This window comes from Mustelus asterias, unplaced genomic scaffold, assembly GCF_964213995.1.
Source record: "Mustelus asterias unplaced genomic scaffold, sMusAst1.hap1.1 HAP1_SCAFFOLD_2831, whole genome shotgun sequence".
NCBI lineage: Eukaryota > Metazoa > Chordata > Chondrichthyes > Carcharhiniformes > Triakidae > Mustelus > Mustelus asterias.
The window spans coordinates 15,108-28,670 of NW_027592776.1; the positions used below are offsets into that span (position 1 = coordinate 15,108).

A 13,563-nucleotide genomic window follows, 5' to 3' on the forward strand; every position below is an offset into this window, starting at 1 on the left:
CCACCTGGATTCCCTTCACCATTCCTTATTCCTCCTGAACTTCCCTCTGACGGGGCAGGGTCCATGTCAGAGGCAACCTCCCTTTCACCATCAGCTTGTGTGATTTATTTATGGATTCAGGGATAGGTCTGCTCAGAGGGTGGTGAGTGTCTGGAACAAGCTGCCAGAGGTAGTAGTAGAGGTGGGTACAATTTTGTCTTTTAAAAAGCATTTAGACAGTTACTTGGGTACGATGGGTTTAGAGGGATATGGGCCAAATGTGGGCAATTGGGACTAGCTTAGTGGTTAAAAACTGGACGGCACGGACAGGTTGGGCCGAAGGGCCTGTTTCCATGCTGTGAACCTCTATGCTCATTGCTGACTCTCCAGCCTACCTCCCCTCAGGTCGGACGAAGCTGCCACATAAGCGAAGGTGTCCATGTTGATGATGTCGATGACCGGGCTGAGCACACGGGTCGGGTCCTGACACAGAGAATGCACAGTAACTAGACATGACCGAGGCATGATCACACATGAGCCCCAAGCCACCCGTGCACAACGTGTGATGGGACTTTACCCTAGGCTGCCCGTCTCTACCTCTACTCTGACTGTGACGGTGCCCTCGTGCATCAGTCGCTGAAAGTAAGCGCGCAGGTGCAGCAGGCGGTAAAGAAGGTGAATGCTATGTTGGTCTTCATAGCGAGAGGATTTGAGTACAGGAATAGGGATGTTTTGCTGCAATTCTATAGGACATTGGTGAGGCCACATCTGAAGTATTGCGTGCAGTTTTGGTGTCCTTATCTGAGGAAGGATGTCCTTGCTATAGAGCGAGTACAGCGAAGGTTTACCAGGCTGATTCCTGGGATTGGCAGGTCTGTCATATGAGGAGAGACTAAGTCGGTTAGGATTATATTCAGTGGAGTTTAGAAGAGTGAGAGGGGATCTCATAGAAACTTATAAAATTCTAACAGAGTTAGACAGGGTAGATTCAGAAAGAATGTTCCCGATGGTGGGGGAGTCCAGAACTAGGGGTCATAGATTGAGGATAAGGGGTAAACCTTTTAGAACTGAGGTGAGGAGAATTTTCTTCACCCAGAGGATGGTGAATGTGTGGAATTCACTCCCACAGAATGTAGTTGAGGCCAAAACATTGTCTGATTTCAAGAAGAAATTAGATATAGCTCTTGGGATCAAGGGATCCCTGCTGCCTGGGATGGAACATTAAAGTTATGAAGAGAGGTTGAGTAGGCTTGGGTTGTTTTCATTGGAGCAAAGAAGAGTGAGGGGTGACCTGGTCGAGGTGTACAAGATTATGAGGGGCATGGACAGGGTGGATAGGGAGCAGCTGTTCCCCTTAGTTGAAGGGTCAGTTACGAGGGGACAGAGGTTCAAGGTGAGGGGCAGGAGGTTTAGGGATGTGAGGAAATCTGAGGAAAAACTTTTACCCAGAGGGTGGTGACGGTCTGGAATGCGCTGCCTGGGAGGGTGGTGGAGGCGGGATGCCTCACATCCTTTAAAAAGTATCTGGATGAGCACTTGGCACATCATAACATTCAGGGCTATGGACCAAGTGCTGGCAGATGGGATTAGGTGGAAATTCAGGTGTTTCTAATGTGTCGTTGCAGACTGGATGGGCTGAAGGGCCTCTTCTGTGCTGTGCGATTCTATGATATGGGAAGACGGGGGGATCAGGATATTTGAATTTGATGATCAGCCATGATCATAATGAATGGTGGAGCAGGCTCGAAGGGCTGAATGGCCTCCTCCTGCTTCTAGTTTCTATATTTCTATGGGATGTATCACAAGGACATCAAAAATAAGAGTGGAATTAGATGATTCAGCCCCTGTCCCGAGCCTGCTCCCCGTATCCCTTCGTTCTGAGAGGGATCCGGAATCCTTCAGTACATTGAGTGAGGAAGCATCCAGATTGGAGAATTCCAAAGATTCATCACCTTCGATAGGGAGAAAGCTCTCCTCATCTCAGTCCCAAATTCCTGATCCTTTATCCCGTCCCAGCCTGGGGAAACCACCTCCCTATTAAACTGCTGCAGAAACGTGTAGGGTTCTCATGGAGAATATATTCAGTCTCTCGGGCCACCCTCTCACCCCAGGAACCAATCCGCTGAAGCTTTGCTGAAACTGTGGCCCCAGTGAAGCCTGTACAATTCCAGCAAAACGTCTTCATTCTTGTACATCGATCACCTTGCAAAAAGGCCACTGGCCTTCCCAATCACTTTCCGCTCTGCATGCTGCGTTTCTATTCCAAACACAAGGAGCACCGAGTCCGAGGAACAATGTTAAAATGTTTCACACCTGCTGAGACACGGTTCTGCTAATCTATTGTGACCAATAATCTCATACTTCCCCCAAGTTAAATCATCCCGAGAGACCGGATCAATCACTCCCGGCACTCCGAGAGAAACGGGATCGATCACTCCCGGCACTCCGAGAGAGACGGGATCGATCACTCCTGCCACTCCAAGAGAGACGGGATCGATCGATCCCTTTTCCCTGAGAGAGACGGGATCGATCGCTCCCTTTTCCCTGAGAGAGACGGGATCGATCGCTCCCTTTTCTCTGAGAGAGACGGGATCGATCGATCCCTTTTCTCTGAGAGAGACGGGATCGATCGATCCCTTTACTCAGAGAGGCACGATCGATCCCTTTACTAAGAGAGGCGGGATCGATCGATCCCTTTACTCTGGAGGCGGGAATCGCTCGATCCTTGTATCCTGGAGGTGGGATCGCTCGATCCCAGTACTCTGGAGGTGAGATCGCTCGGTCCCTGTACTCTGGAGGCGGGATCGCTCGGTCCCTGTACTCTGGAGGCGCGATCGCTCGGACCCTGTACTCTGGAGGCGGGATCGCTCGATCCCAGTACTCTGGAGGTGAGATCGCTCGGTCCCTGTACTCTGGAGGCGGGATCGCTCGGTCCCTGTACTCTGGAGGCGCGATCGCTCGGACCCTGTACTCTGGAGGCGGGATCGCTCGATCCCTGTACTCTGGAGGTGGGATCGCTCGATCCCTGTACTCTGGAGGCGGGATCGCTCGATCCCTGTACTCTGGAGGCGGGATCGCTCGATCCCTGTACTCTGGAGGCGGGATCGCTCGATCCCTGTACTCTGGAGGCGGGATCGCTCGATCCCTGTACTCTGGAGGCGGGATCGCTCGATCCCTGTACTCTGGAGGCGGGATCGCTCGATCCCTGTACTCTGGAGGCGGGATCGCTCGATCCCTGTACTCTGGAGGCGGGATCGCTCGATCCCTGTACTCTGGAGGCGGGATCGCTCGATCCCTGTACTCTGGAGGCGGGATCGCTCGATCCCTGTACTCTGGAGGCGGGATCACTCGATCCCTGTACTCTGGAGGCGGGATCGCTCGATCCCTGTACTCTGGAGGCGGGATCGCTCGATCCCTGTACTCTGGAGGCGGGATCGCTCGGTCCCTGTACTCTGGAGGCGGGATCGCTCGGTCCCTGTACTCTGGAGGCGGGATCGCTCGGTCCCTGTACTCTGGAGGCGGGATCGCTCGGTCCCTGTACTCTGGAGGCGGGATCGCTCGGTCCCTGTACTCTGGAGGCGGGATCGCTCGGTCCCTGTACTCTGGAGGCGGGATCGCTCGGTCCCTGTACTCTGGAGGCGGGATCGCTCGGTCCCTGTACTCTGGAGGCGGGATCGCTCGGTCCCTGTACTCTGGAGGCGGGATCGCTCGGTCCCTGTACTCTGGAGGCGGGATCGCTCGGTCCCTGTACTCTGGAGGCGGGATCGCTCGGTCCCTGTACTCTGGAGGCGGGATCGCTCGGTCCCTGTACTCTGGAGGCGGGATCGCTCGGTCCCTGTACTCTGGAGGCGGGATCGCTCGGTCCCTGTACTCTGGAGGCGGGATCGCTCGGTCCCTGTACTCTGGAGGCGGGATCGCTCGGTCCCTGTACTCTGGAGGCGGGATCGCTCGGTCCCTGTACTCTGGAGGCGGGATCGCTCGGTCCCTGTACTCTGGAGGCGGGATCGCTCGGTCCCTGTACTCTGGAGGCGGGATCGCTCGATCCCTGTACTCTGGAGGCGGGATCGCTCGGTCCCTGTACTCTGGAGGCGGGATCACTCGGTCCCTGTACTCTGGAGGCGGGATCACTCGGTCCCTGTACTCTGGAGGCGGGATCGCTCGGTCCCTGTACTCTGGAGGCGGGATCGCTCGGTCCCTGTACTCTGGAGGCGGGATCGCTCGATCCCTTTACCCTGATGATTGAAGGCTATGTCTCACCTCTTTGGCTCTCTGGAGCAGGGGAGGCAGCCAATCCTTGTTGACCTCACAGTGACTGTCCAGGAAGGTCAGGACTCCAGCTTCAGCAACTTCAGCTCCTCGGACCCGCGACCGGATCAACCCTGACACAAGCACAACGTCATTGCCGAGAGGCTGGAGCACCAGTGTGTAAGCTCAGAGCTGCTCTGTTTATAATAACTCAATAATCAGACCATTGACGAGAAATAATCACATCCCCACAGACGGCAAAACCATCCTGTCTTCAAACACCTCCAAATTCCCTAACCCCCAACCTGTTAGAAAACACCCACTGCTGTCTGCTGAGTGAGAGGTGAAGTGTTCCACAGTCAAATAGCTGGACAACAATTCCACATGAAGAGCACACGCTCAGTACCAGCTCTCTGACGCTCTGCGGAACCATGGTTCAGTTCTGGGTTCGTGTCTTTGGGAGAAGAATGGGGAGTGGGGTCTCGGACCCTGAAAATAAAGAATCAAACTGGGGTGCCTTTGGTCTCCCAGGCTGGGGGGTGACCGCACCACCCTGTCCCTCTGTGCCCCCTCCCCTCACCGCATCCTCCTCCCAACACCAAGTAAAGCTGCTGCCCATATTCACAGCCCCAGTCTCTATCACAGGCGGGAAGCTGGAACTGTGAAATAAGAATGGAAACTCCCTCCATACCGACACTATAGCTAGTGCTATATGAGTGGTACGACGGCACAGTGGTTAGCACTGCTACCTCACTGCGCCAGGGACCTGGGTTCGATTCCCAGCTCAGGTCACTGTCTGTGTGGGGTTTGCGCGTTCTCCCCGTGTCTGCGTGGGTTTCCTCCGGGTGCTCCGGTTTCCTCCCACAGTTCAAAGATGTGCGGTTAGGTTGATTGGCCATGCTAAACCCTTAGTGTCAGGGGGACTAGCTAGGGTAAATGCATTGGGTTATGGGGATGGGGCCTGGCTGGGATTGTGGTCAGAGCAGACTCGATGGGCCGAATGGCCTCCTTCTGCACTGTAGGATTCTATGATTCTAAGAAAGCTCACTAACGCCTCTACTTTCTCAGAACAAAGAACAAAGAAAATTACAGCACAGGAACAGGCCCTTTGGCCCTCCAAACCTGCACCGACCATGCTGCCCGACTGAACTAAAACCCCTACCCTTTCGGGGACCATATCCCTCTATTCCCATCCTATTCATGTACTTGTCAAGATGCCCTTTAAAAGTCACGACCGTATCCGCTTCCACTATCTCCCCCGGCAACGAGTTCCAGGCACCCACTGCTCTCTGTGTAAAAAGTCTGCCTCGTACATCTCCTTTAAACCTTGCCCCTCGCACCTTAAACCTGTGCCCCCGAGTAATTGACTCTTCCACCCCGGGAAAAAGCTTCTGACTATCCACTCTGTCCATGCCTCTCATAATCTTGTAGACTTCCATCAGGTCTCCCCTCAACCTCTGTCGCTCCAGTGAGAACAAACCAAGTTTCTCCAACCTCTCCTCATAGCTAATGCCCTCCATACCAGGCAACATCCTGGTAAATCTTTTCTGTACCCTCTCCAAAGCCTCCACATCCTTCTGGTAATGCAGCGACCAGAATTGAACACTATATTCCAAATGCGGCCTCACTAAGGTTCTGTAAAGCTGCAACATGACTTTCCAATTTTTAAACTCAATACCCCGGCCGATGAAGGCAAGCATGCCATATGCCTTCTTGACTACCATCTCCACCTGCGTTGCCACTTTCAGTGACCTGTGTACCTATACACCCAGATCTCTCTGCCTATCAATACTCTTAAGGGTTCTGCCATTTACTGTATATTTCCTATCTGTATTAGACCTTCCAAAATGCATTCCCTCACATTTGTCCGGATTAAACTCCATCTGCCATCTCTCCGCCAAAATCTCCAACCGATCTATATCCTGCTGTATCCTCTGATGGTCCTCATCACTTTCTGCAAATCCACCAACCTTTGTGTCGTCCGCAAATTTACTAATCAAAGTCTCAGGAAATTTGGCATGTCAGCTACGACTCTGACCAACTTTTACAGATGCACCATAGAAAGCATTCTTTCCGGTTGTATCACAGCTTGGTATGGCTCCTGCTCTGCCCAAGACCGCAAGAAACTACAAAAGGTCGTGAATGTAGCCCAATCCATCTCGCAAACCAGTCTCCCATCCATTGACTCTGTCTACACTTCCCGCTGCCTCGGCAAAGCAGCCAGCATAATTAAGGACCCCACGCACCCCGGACATGCTCTCTTCCACCTTCTTCTGTCGGGAAAAAGATACAAAAGTCTGAGGTCACGTACCAACCGACTCAAGAACAGCTTCTTCCCTGCTGCTGTCAGACTTTTGAATGGACCAACCTCGCATTAAGTTGATCTTTCTCCACACCCTAGCTATGACTGTAACACTACATTCTGCACCCTCCCTGCTCTACGAACGGTATGTTTTGTCTGTATAGCGCGCAAGAAACAATACTTTTCACTGTATGTTAATACATGTGACAATAATAAATCAAATCAAACTAAATCCAATCCAATCCAATCCAATGATGTGGGAGATTCCGGAGCAGAGTTTATAAAACACACGAGCGAGTTACCGGCAGCTCCCACCTCACCTTCCCGGCGAAGATTCCGGAAACATTTCACCTTTGGGAGTTTGGTCAGTAACTGGCAGTCATTGGCTGGAGGGAGAGAATGGCACAGGTTCAGAGTTTGACAGCAAGTGGAAGGTACCAGGTAATGAAGTTTCACCTCACAGAGCCCGAGGGCCCTCCCCCTCCCCACCCCACCCCTCCAGAGGGCCCCAACCCCTCCCCCCGACCGCTCCCGAGGGCCCCAACCCCTCCCCATCGCCTCGACCCCTCCCCGACCCCTCCCCCCGACCCCTCCCCATCGCCTCGACCCCTCCCCTGACCCCTCCCCTTCCCGAGGGCCCCAACCCCTCCCCATCGCTTCGACCCCTTCCCCAACCCCTTCCCCCTCCCCCATCCCCTCCCGAGGGCCCTGACCCGTTCCGAGGCCCCAACCCCTCCCGAGGCCCCAACCCCTCCCCCCCGACCCCTCCCCATCACCAGTCCAAACCTGTGGGTACCAGAGAGTCAAACAGCCCCAACTGGTTCAAATCAAAAAGAAAGTCCTGCATTTACATAGCACCCTTCACATCACCTGACATCTCAAGCTGCTTCACAGCCAATGAAGCCCTTTTGATGGTCAGTCAATGGAGGAAGTGAGGCCTCCAATTTGTGCACAGCAAGATCCCACAAACAGCGTTGTGATAATGACCAGATCGCCAGTGTTTAGGATGTTGTTTGATGATTAAATACTCGCGAGGAAGCTGCAGATTCCTCCCCTGCTACTCTTCAAATCAAGGCCAGGGGAACTTTCACATCTCAAGATATTCTATAAGTATATCAATGGGAAGAGGATAACCGGGTAAAAAGTGGGGTCCATTAAGGACCAAGGGGGGGAGATCTGTGGGTGGAGGCAGAGGACACTGGTCGGGTGTTCAATGGATGCTTCACCCGGGAGAATGAGGACAATGGTATGGAATTCAGGGAGACTGAGAGCTTCTTGATCAAATTGACAGAGTGAAGGACAAGGTATTGGAGGAGTTTGCAGGTTTAAAAGTGGATAAATATCCAGGTCCAGATGGATTGTGTTCCAGGCTGTTGTGGGAGGCGAGGGAGGAGATTACAGGGGGCTCTGACCCAAATTTTCAATTCCCCTCTGGTCATGGCGGTGGTGCCAGGCGACTCATGTGGTTCCGCTATTTAAGAAAGGTTGTAGAAATAAGCCAAGGAACTACAGACCAGTGAGTCTCCCGTCTGTGGTTGGGAAACTACTGGAGAAGATTCTGAAGGAGAGAATCTATCTCCATTTGGAGAGGAAAGGTTTGATCAGGGATTGTCAGCATGGTTTTGTCAGAGGGAGGTCGTGTCCAACAAATTTGATTGAATTTTTTGAGGAGGTGACCAGGTGTGTAGATGAGGGTAGGGCAGTCGATGTAGTTTATATGGATTTTAGCAAAGGTCCCTCGTGGGAGACTTGTAAAGAAGATAAATGCACATTGGGATACAGGGTACAAGAGCAGGGAGGTTATACTAAAATTAAGTAAGACACTAGTTAGACCTCAGCTGGAATGTTGTGTACAGTTCTGGGTGCCACTCTATAGGAAGGATGTGAGTGCAGAAGAGGGCTGCGAGAATGGTTCCAGGGATGAGAAACTTCAGTTATGAGGATAGATCGGAGAGGTTGGGACTGTTCTTCTTGGAGAGAAGGTTAAGAGGAGATTAATAGAGATGTTCAAAATCACGAGGGGCTGGACAGGGTAGATAGAGAGAAACTGTTTTCGCTCACAAAAGGATTGAGAATGAGAGTTTTAAGTTTATTTATCTTTAAATGTCACAAGTAGGCTTACATTAACACTGCAATGAAGTTATTGTGAAAATCCACTAGTCGCCACACTCCGGTGCCTGTTTGGAAACACTGAGGGTGAATTTAGCATGGCCAACTCACCTAACCAGCACGTCTTTCAGACTGTGGGAGGAAACCGGAGCACCCGGAGGAAACCCACGCAGACACGGGGAGAATGTGCAGAGTCCACACAGACAGTGACCCAAGCCGGGAATCGAACCCGGGTCCCTGGCACTGTGAGGCAGCAGTGCTAACCACTGTGCTGCCGTGCCGTCCCAGGTTTAGTGATTTATAAAACAAGCAAGTCTGATGCGAGAAAATACTTTCTCACAGCGAGTGGGGTCTGGAATGCACTGTCTGGAAGTGTGGTGGAGGCAGGTTCAGTCGAGGCACTCAAGAGGGTGTTAGATGATTATTTGAATAAAAACACTGTGAAGGGGTGCGGGGAAAAGGCAGGGAAATGGCACTAAGACATGATGCTTGTTTAGGGAGTCAGTGCCGACACAATGGGCTGAATGGCCTCCTCCTGCACTGTAACAATTCTGTGAAATACCAACTTGCTGGAACAGTGCAGTTTCAGGCTATGTCCAGCTGACGGCGCCATGGAGTAACTTTCTGAACTCTGCCACCTGTGGCAGCGATTCTGCCATTGCGACCCACAGCCTCTGTGTCGGGTCAGGGTGGGAGACACGGAGTCTGCCGCCTTGCACAGGGGTTTGTGCATGCACCGGGAACGCAGGCACACCTCCCAGAGCCGGCAAACAGTCGCCGGTCAGGCCACGCTGGAAACCGGCGGGAAGGCAGGCAAGTCATTTAAATCTTTTCTACATGTATTATAAATATGTTTATGAGTTAATTATTGGGACCTTTCAGGTCCCGATCGAATCTCCCACCCCGCCAGGGGTACGTCATTCCGGCGGGGTTCAGACTAGCTCCCCACGTTCGGGGAACCAGCGGGAGACCCCGTCGGAATGAAGGGGAGGCAATCGGGGCCCCCCCAGGGGTTTGGGTGGCAGGGGGGTGGTGCCCACTGGTCATGGGCACCCTGGCACTGCCCAAGGGACAAAGTGCCCATGCCCAGGGGGCACCCTGGCACTGCCCATCGGGCATCGGGCAGTGCCACGGAGGCAGGGCCTATTGTGGGCAGGGCCTAGGGGCGATTGGTGGGGGGTCCCGCTGCCACTCTGCATGGGATCAGTGTGGGATGGAGGGAGGGCAGTGATTGGGGCGGGCTGGTGGGGGGGGGGGGGGGGGGGGGGTCTGCCAAGGGGGGCCCTGCCTCCGAGGGGCGGGGGGGGTCTGACCCCGGGTGGAGTGGGGGGACATCTGCCGGGGTGAGGATCGCCACTGCTGGGGGGGAGGGGGTGGGCTCGACATCAGGGCACTCCAGGGCTGGGGGGGGGGCGGGGGGTCTGCCAGGGGGGCCCAGCCTCCAGGGGTGGGGTGGGGGGGGCTGACCCTGGGTGGAGTGGGGAGACGTCTGCCAGGGTGAGGGGGTGAGGATCGCCACTGCTGGGGGGAAGGGGGTGGGCTCGACATCAGGGCACTCCAGGGCTGGGTGGGGGGGGGGGGGGGGGGGATGCGGTCAGCGCTGGCCTGGGAATTGATGTGGGGGCCGCGATCATGCCTTGCGGGGGGTGGGGGGGGGTGTGGGGGGGGCGAAGGGGCAGCACTGTGGGGGTCCCAGGCTGGCCAGCGATTGAGCTGGACAGCAAACGGGGAGACTGACAGATCGGGGTCACTGCGCATGCGCAGAGCTCCAGAACGGTCAGACTCTGGTGTGAATAGACCCCGTCCGGCACAACATCGTGGGCCGAAGGGCCTGTTCTGTGCTGTACTGTTCTATGTTCCTCTGGGTTTTTAATGAGATTCACGACTGGGACCTCTGCAGTGCACAGAGTGCGGGAGATTCAGGTGAGAAGCTGAACTGAGAAAACAGTCGGGATCTAGAACAGTTTTCCCGCCAATTCAGCACTTTTGGGAGAATCGCAGCCTCTGTCTCTACCCTGGATCCTGGACAAGATGTTACATTCACTGTCTGATCACTGGATGGGGAAGTGGGTAGTGCCCCTACCACTGGACAGTAGCTTCAGGCTCGTGTCCAGCGCTAGGAACTGCTGGCTACAGAAGGAGCATTCAACGCGGTTCAACGGACGGACAGCCAGCTTGGAAAATCTTCCAGCAGTTTCCCAGTATTCCCCAAAGGAACAGTGTGGGTGTGGAGATAAAAATAACTAACCGATCAGGAGCAATGCTGCACTGCTTACTATTGATAAAAGGAAGAGATAGAAAGCTAAACCCTCCTGCTGCCACAACACTGGGGAATTGCGAATCTTACACCCTTGTTCAAAAAGGGGTGCAAGGATAAAGCCGGTAACTACAGAGCAGTCAGTTTGACTTCAGTGGGAGGGAATCCTCTGGAAACTATATTTTGGGACAAAATCAAGAGCGACTTAGACAAATGCAGGATAATTAAGGCAAGCCAGCATGGATTCATTAAATTAAAATCATGTTTAATTAACTTGCTAGAGTTTTTTTGAGGAGGTAACAGAGAGGGTTGATAAGGGTAACACCGTTGATGTGGTGTATATGGATTTTCGAAAGGTATTTGATACAGTGCCTTACAACAGACTTGTGAGTAAAATTCTAGCTCGCAGAAGAAAAGGGAAAGCACTTGGATGAGAAATTGGCTGAGTGATAGGAAAGAGAGAGAGGTGATAAATGGTTGTTTTTCAGATTGGAGGAAGGTTTGCAGTGGAGTTTCCCAGGGGTCAATGTTGGGACCCTTACTCTTCCTGATATATATTCATGACCTAGACTGTGGTATTCAGGACATGATTTCAAAACTTGCAAGTGATACAAAGATTGGAAACATCGTCAACCAGTGATGAGGAGAGTCTTGAATATCAAAAGGATATTGACATGTTGGTGGATTGGACAGACAAGTGGCAGATGCTGTTCAATGCAGAGAAATGTGAGAAATTTGGCAGGAAGAATATGGAGAGACAGTATAAAATAAAGGGAGAAACTCTAAGGGAGGTTCAGGAACAGAGGGACCTCCATGTTTATGTACATAGGTCATTGAAGATGGCAGCACATGTTGAGAGAGTAGCTAATAAAGCATATAGTAACTGAGACTTTATTAATAAGGACATTGAGTACAAGAGGAAGGAGGTCATGTTGAACTTGTATCAAAGGACAAAGAACAGTACAGCACAGGAACAGGCCTTTCGGCCCACCAAGTCTGTGGTGACACAGATGTCTCTCTAATCTAATATTTTCTTGCCTCTACATGGTCCATATCCCTCTATTCCCTGCCAATTCATGTATCTATCCTCTTGAACGTTGTTATAGAATCTGCTTCCACCACCTCCTCCGGCAGCGCGTTCCAGGCATTCACCACCCTCTGCGTGGAAAAATTTGCCCCTTACATCTCTTTTAAACCTTCCCTCTCTCACTCTCAACCTCTGCCCCCGAGTAATTAACCCTTTTTATCCTGCGGAAAAGACTCTGACTATCCACTCTATCCAAGTCGGTCATAATCTTGTAAACCTCTATCAGGTCCCCCCTCATCCTCCGACGCTCCAATCTAAACAATCCAAGTTTGTTCAACCTTTCTTCATCGTCCATATCCTCCAAACCAGGCAACATCCTGGTAAATCTCTTCTGCACCCTTTCCAATGCATCAACATCCTTCTGGCAGTGTGGTGACCAGAATTATACACAATACTCCAAATGCGGCCTAACCACTCGGTTAACCACTAGGCCTCATCTCGAGTACTGTGTTCAGTTCCGGGTGCCAGACGTGAGGAAGGATGTGAAGACATTGGAGAGAGTATGGAGGAAATTCACAACAATGATTCCCCAGATAAAGGACTGTAGCGATAAGGATTGGAGAGTTGGGCCTGTTTTCGTTGGAGAAAAGAAGGCTGAGAGGAGACTTAATAAAGATATTCAGGACCCGGAGGGGTGCAGACAGGGTAAACAGTGAGAAACTGTTCCCACTCAAGACAGCACCAAGAACTCGAGGGTACAGATTCAAACTCATTGGCAAAAGGTGTAAAAGTGATTTGAGGACAAGTTTTTTCACCCAGAGAGTGGTTGGAGTCTGGAATGAACTTCCTGAGAGGGTGGTGGAGGCAGGTTTGATCGGGGGGGATTCCAAAGTGAATTGGATTGCTACCTGAAAAGAGAGACTGTGCAAGGTTATGGGGATAAGACAGCAGGGTGGGACCAGGTAGAATGCTCTTTCAGAGAGTCAGTGCAGACTCGATCTACACCACAATGATTCTGTGGGACGTCACAGAATAAGGCCATTGTAGCTGTTCATTCTTCAACTATCACTTTCCCCATTCTCCATATCCTTAAAGGAAAGGTCAGTCCGGAGGTTATCCGATACTTACGGTCCTCACTGAAGTCATCGACTAGAATGATCTCATGGACAAGATAGGCAGGACTGCGATTCAACACACTGTTAGAGAGATAGAAACACTCCAGTTAGTGAGGGACGTCTGCTGTGTGCAATCAAATCATTATAAAAGTAACCAGTGTTTGGGAGTTAATGTTACATTTTATCAAAGGAGAAAATATAATTCCAACAATTAATTTGATTTGCTTGCTATGGGTTTTGTAATAAGCCTATTGATTACAACCAGCCTACCAATCAGAACCAATCTTCAATAAAGCCTACCAATCAGAACCAATCTCCAATAAAGCCTACCAATCAGAACCAATCTCCAATGACAGCCTACCAATCAGAACCAATCTCCAATGAAGCCTACCAATCAGAACCAATCTCCAATGAAGCCTACCAATCAGAACCAATCTCCAATGAAGCCTACCAATCAGAACCAATCTCCAATGAAGCCTACCAATCAGAACCAATCTCCAATGAAGCCTACCAATCAGAACCAATCTCC

The 13,563-nt window shown here is 51.9% G+C and overlaps 1 protein-coding gene across 1 annotated transcript; it reads right to left on the reverse strand.

Annotated features, from left to right (window-relative positions):
• Positions 1-299: 299 nt before the first annotated feature.
• LOC144490063 (polypeptide N-acetylgalactosaminyltransferase 16-like) lies at positions 300-13,115 on the reverse strand (the record flags this gene model as incomplete). The annotated part of the gene is made up of 4 exons (XM_078207874.1): positions 300-462; positions 4,237-4,358; positions 6,847-6,912; positions 13,048-13,115. Coding segments are annotated over 4 exons (367 nt in total), but the record flags the coding sequence as incomplete, so codon positions are not given.
• Positions 13,116-13,563: the final 448 nt, after the last annotated feature.